This window comes from Gigantopelta aegis, chromosome 14 (genome assembly GCF_016097555.1).
Source record: "Gigantopelta aegis isolate Gae_Host chromosome 14, Gae_host_genome, whole genome shotgun sequence".
Classification (NCBI taxonomy): domain Eukaryota; kingdom Metazoa; phylum Mollusca; class Gastropoda; order Neomphalida; family Peltospiridae; genus Gigantopelta; species Gigantopelta aegis.
In genome coordinates, this window is record NC_054712.1 from 18100638 (window position 1) to 18111143 (window position 10506).

The 10506-nt window shown below is 38.9% G+C and overlaps 1 protein-coding gene across 1 annotated transcript in view; it reads right to left on the minus strand.

Moving 5' to 3' along the window:
* LOC121388144 (RING finger and SPRY domain-containing protein 1-like) overlaps nt 1–10506 on the minus strand; it is a 77150-nt gene that overhangs the window by 10871 nt on the left and 55773 nt on the right. The window contains exon 12 of the mRNA XM_041519381.1: nt 777–879. Within this exon, the coding sequence (XP_041375315.1) occupies nt 777–879 (103 nt within the window). The remainder of the gene's footprint in view (nt 1–776; nt 880–10506) is intronic.

The following is a 10506-nucleotide window of genomic DNA, read 5'->3' on the forward strand; positions in this document are numbered from 1 at the left end:
TAACCGTAATCGTAATTGTGACATTCTAAAGTAATCACCCATCTCTGATAGTGATACAAGGGAGGAGTGTGTGTGTGTGTGTGTTTGTGTGTGTGTGTGTCTGTGTGTGTGTGTCTGTGTGTCTGTATGTGTGTGTGTGTGTGTGTGTGTGTGTGTGTGTGTGTGTGTGTGTGTGTATTTAACAGCATTAGGTAATGCTCTTTATTTATTACTAAAATCTTTTTCTTTTTTTCATAAACGCTCTGTCATGGTGACAATGTATAAAGTATGTAGTTATAGCTAGACTATACACACAATAAGAATTATAAATAGAGTTCTAATGTGTCATGGTGACAATGTATAAAGTAGGTAGTTATAGTTAGACTATACACACAATAAGAATTATAAATAGAGTTCTAATGTGTCATTGTGACAATGTATAAAGTAGGTAGTTATAGTTAGATTATACACACAATAAGAATTATAAATAGAGTTCTAATGTGTATTTGCACTTTCCCAAATCACAAAACAGTATGTTAAAATTATATTACATCCATTGCATAACTTGTTTGTGAATGGGAAGGGGTGTGTGTTTCAAAGCATTACATAATATGTTGGGAGTGTTACAGAAGGGAGGGAGCGTTACAGGAGGGAGGGAGGTTGTCTTTATTTTGAAAAAAACCCCAGTGTTACATAATATTTGAAGGGCCCAAAGCTTGGTAACATGGTTTTAGTTGTACAATGTCATGTGACTTTAATGGCACAGGGAGGATTAAAACAATTTGATATTTGTGTACCTTGCATAAGTAAATAGCTGAGACAGGGGTGGCAGTGGGTCACCGTTCAGATAGAAGATCAGCTTCTGGTTGTCCACGTCCAGCAGTAAACCCAACACATCACCTGAAAGGAAATCACACACGGCTACATTACACTGATTACCTCTGGCATAATCAAATAACAATTAGGGGCCTAATTCACTAAACTCTGGCAACTTTGCGATATCTGGCAGTGCAATGCTAAAAGACTTGCAAAGAAGATGCTTTGTTGTCTAGCAGAGCTTTAGAGAGCTTTGTGAATTAGGCACATCTCGCAGTGCAATGCTAAAAGACTTGCAAAGAGGATGCTTTGTTGTCTAGCAGAGCTTAAGAGACCTTTGTGAATTAGGCACATCTTGCAGTGCAATGTTAAAAGACTTGCAAAGAGGATGCTTTGTTGTCTAGCAGAGCTTAAGAGACCTTTGTGAATTAGGCACATCTCGCAGTGCAATGCTAAAAGACTTGCAAAGAGGATGCTTTGTTGTCTAGCAGAGCTTAAGAGACCTTTGTGAATTAGGCACATCTCGCAGTGCAATGTTAAAAGACTTGCAAAGAGGATGCTTTGTTGTCTAGCAGAGCTTAAGAGAGCTTTGTGAATTAGGCACATCTCGCAGTGCAATGTTAAAAGACTTGCAAAGAGGATGCTTTGTTGTCTAGCAGAGCTTAAGAGACCTTTGTCAATTAGGCACACGGTTGTTAAAGTTTGGTTTTGTTTAACCACACCACTAGAGCACATTGGTTTTATTAATCATTGGTTACTGGATGTCAAACATTTGGTAAATTTGACATATAGTCTTAGAAAGGAAACCTGCTACATTTTTCCATTAGTAGCAAGGGATCTTTTATCTGCACCATCCTACAGACAGGATAGCACATACCACAGCCTTTTATACACCAGTCATGGTGCATCTGGTTGGAACAAGAAATAGCCCAAAGGGCCCACCGACGGGGATCAATCCCATACCGACTGTGCATCAAGCGAACGCTTTACCACTGGGCTACGTCCCACCCCTAGGATATGCAAATGGATAAGGATACAGGAACAAAAAGGTAACCATACCCATTATATCGACTGAATAATTGTTATGCGTCAGTTTATCAACTCTTAATTTTATACATGTATTATAATTAAATTCTGTTATCTTTATTACAATATAACAACATCCCATTGGTCCAGCTGTAGCAACACAAGTTTGTTCATATCTCGATGAATGTAAACATTTTGTAGTTATGGAACATCGTATCTGCATGATGATGTCACTTAATATATTAATTTGGTACTTTGTTTTGTTGAGCACTATTTCTCGTTCCAGTCAGTGCTCCACAACTGGTGTAACAAAGGCCGTGGTATGTACTATCCTGTCTGTGGGATGGTGCATATAAAAGATCCCTTGCTGCTAATCGAAAAGAGTAGCCAATGAAGTGGCGACAGCGGGTTTCCTGCCTCAATATCTGTGTGGTCCTTAACCATATGTCTGACTCCATATAACCACAAATAAAATGTGTTGAGTGCATTGTTAAATAAAACATTTCCTTTCCTTGTTGAGCACTATTGTTTAAGAACCAAAAATAAAATGTGAATCTTTAGCGTTATTATTAGTAGGGCCTAAGTATGTCTGAAATTAAATTATACGGATTGTCTGATTATTTCTTTTATGTTCATCGGGGCATGGAAACAAACCAAATCTGCAAACTTATGTGTGAATGGCTTTGCCGATTGACACATTTTGTGGACAATTGTTTTTGTGTAAAAGAAATAGCAGAGAATCCTTAAATGACAGCCATGCTGTGTAACACTTGTAAAACATGAATAATGCAACAACACAGTTTTAAATGTATACTCAACAACGAAAGTTTAGCTAATGTTAAAAGAAATGGCATAACATTTATAAATCTGAAATGTTTACCATTTATAAACAACATAAACTCATCAAGCTTTGCCATAACACAACAGGAGGAACTGGTTTTCTTTTAAGTTTATTCAACCATGGCAAATTTAGACGTCATAAAAGATATTTGCTAAACCTTCGTTGTTGAGTATATGTTAAGTGCCGCAAAGCATTATAATCCTGTTTGAACTCAGTCTGTCTGAACATTACAATATCTGTCTCATCATATCATCTTTCTACCCATTCTATCGGTAGGTTTTCAAAACCAACACAAATACATTAAAAACACAACATATAATGCCAAGAGCTGGATCTTGCTAAAACACTGACAAACACTGGAAGAAAGGTTTATCAAGATAAAACACTTACATGTGTGTGTGGGTCAAGATGCCATCTTTATTATGCAGGGCCCTGTAGTAAAAGTCTACTCACATTGAAATGGTCTAAAATTACCTCAATTAGGGTGTTTAATTCAGAGCCTGTACACATGATATGGCGTCGGACATATGGTTAAGGATGACACAGATATTGAGAGAGGAAACCCGCTGTCGCCACTTCATGAGCTATTTTTTTAAATTAGCAGCAAGCAATCATTTACATGCACCATCCCACAGACAGGATAGTACATACCACAGCCTTTGTTATACCAGTTGTGGAGCACTGGCTGGAACAAGAAATAGCCCAATGGGTCCACTGACGAGGATCGATCCTAGACAGCCTGCGTATCAAGCAAACGATTTACCACTGGGCTACGGACTGCCCCCAGCTGTATAAAGTTAAAGTGGGTTTTTTTTTGTTTAATGACACCACTAGAGCACATTTATTTATTAATCATCAGCTTTTGGATGTCAAACATTTGATCATTTTGAGTCTTAGAAAGGACACCTGCTAAAAATTTTCCATTAGTAGCAAGGGATCTTTTATATGCACCATCCCACATACAGAATAGCACATACCACAGCCTTTGATATACCAGTCGTGGTGCACTGGCTGGAACGAGAAATAGCCCAATGGGCCCACCGATGGGGATTGATCCCACACTGACCATGCATCAAGCGAACGCTTTACCACTGGGCTACGTCCTGTGCCCTGGAATGTACAAGAAGCACATACTACAGCCACTTGTTGAGACATCTGTCCTACATACAACACAGGTATTTCACTTCGGTTTAGAGACCACATCTTCTAAAAGGGCACAAGTACATAGGCCGATCATTGAAAAACTAAAATAATTAAGCAACCATTTATCTCAAGGAGCCTTTAGAAAATAAAAGGAAAAAAAAAAACCATAAAAAAAACTAGAACTTGAGGTGTTTCTGACTTAAAAAAACAGGTTAAACTGAAATGATGTACTAACATCTGAAAAGGGAGCATGGAAAAGTTTGGTTTCCTGTGAATTCTGGTTTACCAAACATCCAGTTTTGCAGGGTTTCACTGTATACCAATATCCCATACCAGCCTTATATTAACTATAACAGTGTTCTACTACATATCTAACAGTAATTTTGTCAATAATTTCAGTTAGGTTTGACATCAAATGGCAATATTAATCCATAATGAAGAATGTTGTCTACTCCACGGAGTTTGAAATTATTATTTTTTTTATCCCACTGTCCCCTTCCCTTTCTCTACTTTGAATTCCGTCTTATTTCTTCCCGATCTGGCAACTCCTTTCACTCTCCACCTCCACATCCCAGTCCTTGTCTCTCCAACTGCGACAGGTGCTTGTCTCTTGTGACTATCTGTGCCACACACCTGTCATTCCCCATCAGCTTTTAGCTGTGGACTTAGTCTGACCACTTTGGGGAGTGTTCAGTAGTTATTTCTGGCATAATTAAGAGGCACTTGTAACTACCTACTATACTCCCCTATTATCGGTGGTTGTTAGTTAGTGCCATGGGTGAGACCAGCTTTATTAGTGGCAGAGGACGAGGATGCCAGGTGGAGAAGTTGAGACAGGTAGGCGATGGTGTGGACAGCTCAGAAGACAAGAGTCGGAGGAAACTGACAGAAAGGATCGAAACAGATTGAAATTGTAGAGAAATTTGAAAGTTTTTTTTATATTAAGATAATGAGAATGATAGGCAGAGCATGACAGATGAGAAAGATGAATGAAAAATTTCAACTCAGACATAAACATGATTCAAAATAGAAGCTTGTTTAATATCATACAAATGTATTGCTATTTTATTTATTTAGACAAATGTTTTTACAAATTGTGCATGAAAATTTCAACACATTTCTTTTATGCGAAGCCAAACTGAAATTATTACCCCCATAATCCCCACCCCCAACAGCAAAAAACTACAGACCCCCCCCCCTCCCCCCCAAAAAAAACCCCACACACCCACTCACACTTTTAATTATTGCTGATATAATACCTATTTTATATACTGGTATAATACCTATTTTATATACTGGTATTACATCACAGACATGTTATTAGAAAACAACCAGAGGGAATGTTTGCTATGACAAGAAAAACAATCACAAAAGAATCACATGCACATTGTGTAAACCTGGCATGATAAACGTACTGCATAATAAATGCTACAAACCATTTTCTTCTGTTCTGTTGGGTTAACTACCTCATGCAATCTACAGTAATCTATCCTAAGCTGCACAGTTCAGCCAAATGTACATTCTAGATAAACAAAACCAGATTAGTCGCATGTTTGCTGCTCTTAACCTCTTTGATGTTGAAAACACCTCCACATTCATTTTTGTTAAAAACAGGACTAAAATCCAATGTATACATTTATATATGTCCACTAATATTTTAACTCATTTCCAAGTTAGTGTTTAAATATTAATTTTAGAATCATGTTTTCTCAGTTCTGTTCTCTCAGATAACCCTAACCCTAAGCCTAAGCCTAAGCCTAAGCCTAAGCCTAACCCATACCCAAACCCAAACCCAAACCCAAACCCTAACCCTAACTCTAACCCTAACCCTAACCCTGATGGAACATAGAGCTGACCCCTTTGTCTTCTGTAGGTGTCCACTGGTGAACTGTGTTTGAAATTTTTTTCAAGAAGTTCAATGTTTTAGCCAAACAAACTGAAACAAAATGAAAGCTTGCTGAAAACAACTTGTACAACACCACTAGATTACTGTCTAGCACGGTCTTCAGAGAAAGAAAATGAAATGTTTTATTTAACGACACACTCAACACATTTTATTTACGGTTATATGGTGTCAGACTTATGGTTAAGGACCACACAGATATTAAGAGAGGAACCCGCTGTCGCCACTTCATTGGCTACTCTTTTCGATTAGCAGCAAGGAATCTTTTATATGCACCATCCCACAGACATGATAACACATACCACGGCCTTTGATATACCAGACGTGGTGTACTGGCTAGAACGAGAAATAGCCCAATAGGTCCACCAACAGGGATCGATCCCAGACTGACTGCGCATCAAGTGAGCACTGTACTACTGGGCTACATTCCGCCCCAGTCTTCAGAGAAATCCCGCTACATATTTTGTCATCAGCAGAATTAAAGAGATATTTTCCATGCACTTTTCCAGACTTTTCCCCAGGATATTTTTTATAGCACTTACATTTTCAGTGCCATGGCAAATGAAAAGGTGCTGAGGGCCTTGCACCTAATTAGGTATGAAGGACATGTTTCACCTGTTAAAAGTGTGAATACCTGTGTACTGTAAAGTTTTAAAAGTTGTTACAACCAACAGTTGATTGTCACATATAGCCAATTAAGGCGTAGAGGCAATTGATTTACGGCCCTTACATGATGCCAATGCGCTTACTTACACACCTAAGGCGTAGTACCCCCCCCCCCCCCCCGCGCCATATGGCTCTGGGGAAACCCCTGCTTTTTTAAAGACATGACAGCACATACCATGGTGAGGAGGTTGAAACTTATGACCAAAGCTAGCACTCCAGGTGAGTACTCTACGACTAAGCTAAGTCCTGTCTGATTGTAGAATATGTTAATTCTTGATTGCAGGCTTTGATGAATGTATAAACAAAATGCAGTTATCAAATTCAAATTAATTTTATGTTGTATAAATGACCACTACATTTTGTATATGAAGTATAAATGTTGCAGATTGGGGGGGGGGGGGGGGGGGGGAACACTGAAAAAAGTAGAACTAGTTTTAATACAATGAATTAATACAATGTACAAGATATAAATCTACAAGTACTTTACAATAATGTTGTGCCTTATAAAGTGTGATTTCTAGCCTTTATTTTAACAGAGTATCACAGTGTTTTACACAATACCCATACTAAATATTGTTGCTTTTGGAAAAAATTCACATTTGAAGATCTATTCAACGACACAACAAGGTATGAAGCGATACGAATACTAATGATGTTCTCATTAACTGATTTCACTGAGGTTGCCTGCTTGAACCATCTCACCAATTAACAAGTTTAATGATCAGTTTATATCATACAGTTATTTCCCAACAAATTTCATGATCCTTGATGTCTAACCGGCCTCGGTGGTGTCATGGTTAAGCCATTGGAAATAAGGCTGGTAGCAGTGTTTCTGCCAGAAAGAAATTTTTGGGTATGGCATTATGGAATTGAATGCAACCAGAGTCAACAGGCGGTATGGGGGGCCTCCCCCAGAAAGAAAATGGGTTAAATTTAGGGTTAGGGTTAAGAAAATCATAGAGTAATTAATTTTGTCAAAAAGTTAACTTAAAAAAACATAATCAGCCAAAAAATGTGTGTATGGCACAATACCCGTTTTACCCTCTGGCAGAAACCCTGGGTAGGTACAGGGTTCTCAGCCCAGTACCGGCTCCCACCCAGAGCAAGTTTTAACGACTCAACGGGTAGGTGTAAGACCACTACACCCTCCTTTTCTCTTACTAACAACTAACAAACAGCCCACTATCCTGGACAGCCCAGATAGCTGAGGTGTGTGCTCAGGACAGTGTGCTTGAACCTTAATTGGATATAAGCACGAAAATAAGTTGAATTGAAATGATGTCTAATGAATTAAGTTTACATTCAGAGGATTTTTATCTCTGTGTCATATTACTGGTGCAAAACCAATGAAAAATCACAAATTTAATCCAATTTCCAACAACAACCCACCAACAATAAGATAAATTATTAATCAGTCAGAAAAAATAATTTGAGGGTAGGCCTACATGTATGTAATAAAAGAAGGAAGGAACTGTTTTATTTAACGACACACTCAACACATTTCATTATTTATGGTTATATGGCATCGGACATATGGTTAAGGACCACACAAATATTGAGAGTGGAAACCCGCTGTCGCCACTTCATGGGCTACTCTTTTCGATTAGCAGTAAGGGATCTTTTATATGCAACATCCCATAGACAGGATAACACATACCACAGCCTTTGGTATACCAGTCGTGGTGCACTGGATGGAGTGATAAAAGCCCAATGGGCCCACCGACGGGGATCGATCCCAGACCAACCGCTCTTCGAGCGAGCACTTTACCACTGTTTGTAATAAAAACAAAATGGACAGTATGTGCTCCTACACAGTGATTATGAGTTAGAAATGTAAACAAAATTGGACCCTGCATTTCAAGCACTTTAAATTATCAGATTTTAATTAGCAGCTTTCTTATTATAATCTATCTAAATTTTATAAAAATGTAACCATTAATTGCCAAGATTTTAGGCAGGGGTTGTACGAAGGGTAAAATTATGTACCCTAAAATCTTGGAAATTAATGGATATTTGTTTTAAATTTTTAGAAAGATTTATGTCTGTGTGTGTGTCCATGTCCGTGTATGTCTGTTTGTGTGTGTGTCTATGTGTGTGTGTCCGTGTCTGTGTGTGTGTGTGTGTGTGTCTGTGTGCATGTCTGTGTCTGTGTGTAGGTGTGTCTGTGTGCATGTCTGTGTCTGCGTGTAGGTGTGTCCGTGTGTGTGTGTGTGTGTCTGTGTGCATGTCCGTGTCTGTGTATGTGCGTGCTTGCGTGCGTGTAATTATTAACATTTGATTTAAGCATATTTTATTACTGTCTAAAATAAAGCAGTTTGGGATTGGCTAACAGGCGTATGGTACATGGTGTAGGGGCCTATACTGTAACATTTGATTCAGTGTTAGAACAACCCATGAAAAATGAACTTATCATTAAAACACTGTGAGGCCTAGAGGTGACTGTCCAGGGCCCCGTTCCACGAAGCGATCTTAATGCTAAGATCACCTTAATAACATAGCTACCATAATGCTAAGATCGCTTGGTGGAATGAGGCGCGTCATGTATTAATTCAGCTAGATGAAAGACAAGATAATCAAGGTTGTGGGACACTGTAACTGTTCCAGCTGAGTGGCTCACATTGTGATCTGCTGAAGTCTGCAACATGCATGGCATGTGTTTCAGAAGTCTCCACAGTAGAGGTTGCGTGTCACACCAATTACATTGTAACTATAAGGCTGGTCGGAGTAAAACAGTGATACACCATACACCACACAACATTTCATTCATTTCATTTCAAAACGGAAGGAAGTAAATGTTTTATTTAATGAAGCACTCAACACATTTTATTTAGGGTTATAGGGCGTCAGACATATGGTTAAGGACCACACAGGTATTGAGAGAGGAAACCCGCTGTCGCCACTTCATGGACTACTCTTTTCGATTAGCAGCAAGGGATCTTTTATATGCACCATGCTACAGACAGGATAGTACATACCACAGCCTTTGTTACACCAGTTTCATTTCAACTTATTTTTGTGTTTATATCCAATTAAGGTTCAAGCATGCTATCCTAATTGGGCACACACCTCAGCTATCTGGGCTGTTTGTCCAGGACAGTGGGTTAGTTGTTAATTCTTAGTGGTTAGGGAGAGAGAAATGGGTGTATATGGCCTTACACCTACCCACTGAGGCGTTAAAACTCGCTCTGGGTGGGAGCCGGTATACCAGGCTGTGAACCCTGTACCTACTAGCCTTATAATGTCCGATGGCTTAACCACCACACCACCAAGGCAGGTCTACCACACAACAAGCTGTAACTTGTTTTATCTTGCAACCACTGCTTCTATTGGCCGATTAACTTGTTTTATCTTGCAACCACTGCTTCTATTGGCCGATTAACTTGTTTTATCTTGCAACCACTGCTTCTATTGGCCGATTAACTTGTTTTATCTTGCAACCACTGCTTCTATTGGCCGATTAACTTGTTTTATCTTGCAACCACTGCTTCTGTTGGCCGATTATGATGACTGATTAAAGCCAAGTCATAAATGTATACTGGCAGATTATGATTTTTGACGTCACATACACATGACGTCACATACACATTGACGTCACATACACATGACGTCACATACATAGATACATTACAAACTTGTTCAAATGACTTCTAGGTCATCGTGACAGTGTAGGTGAACAGGTCCTGATCCAGGGGTTTGTGAATGGTGGGGGCATTCAGGACAATTAAGGTAAGAGGTGTTTGATCAAGCTTTTTATAATATTAGTTCTTTTTTGACTAAGGATAAAAAACCAGAAGGGAGGCACGTGCCCCTTGCACTTCTCTCTAAATCTGTGCCTAGTGAAGTACAGTGAAACCCCTCTAAACCGGACTCCCTTGAGACCAAGTAAAATGTCTGGTTTTAAGAGGTATCCAGTTTAAAAAGGTTAATTTCTGTACTGATTTTTAAAAAAGGACCATGAAAAATGTTCGGTTTTGAGGGAATTCCGGTTTACAGAGGGTCCGGATTTGAGGTGTTTCACTTTAACAGTTTCCCCATGATGAATTGTAGGATAAAAATAATAACCACATGTAGTTAATGACAATATTGGCTTTATATCCTGTTCAGGCTGAATCATATGGTATGGAAAGAAAGA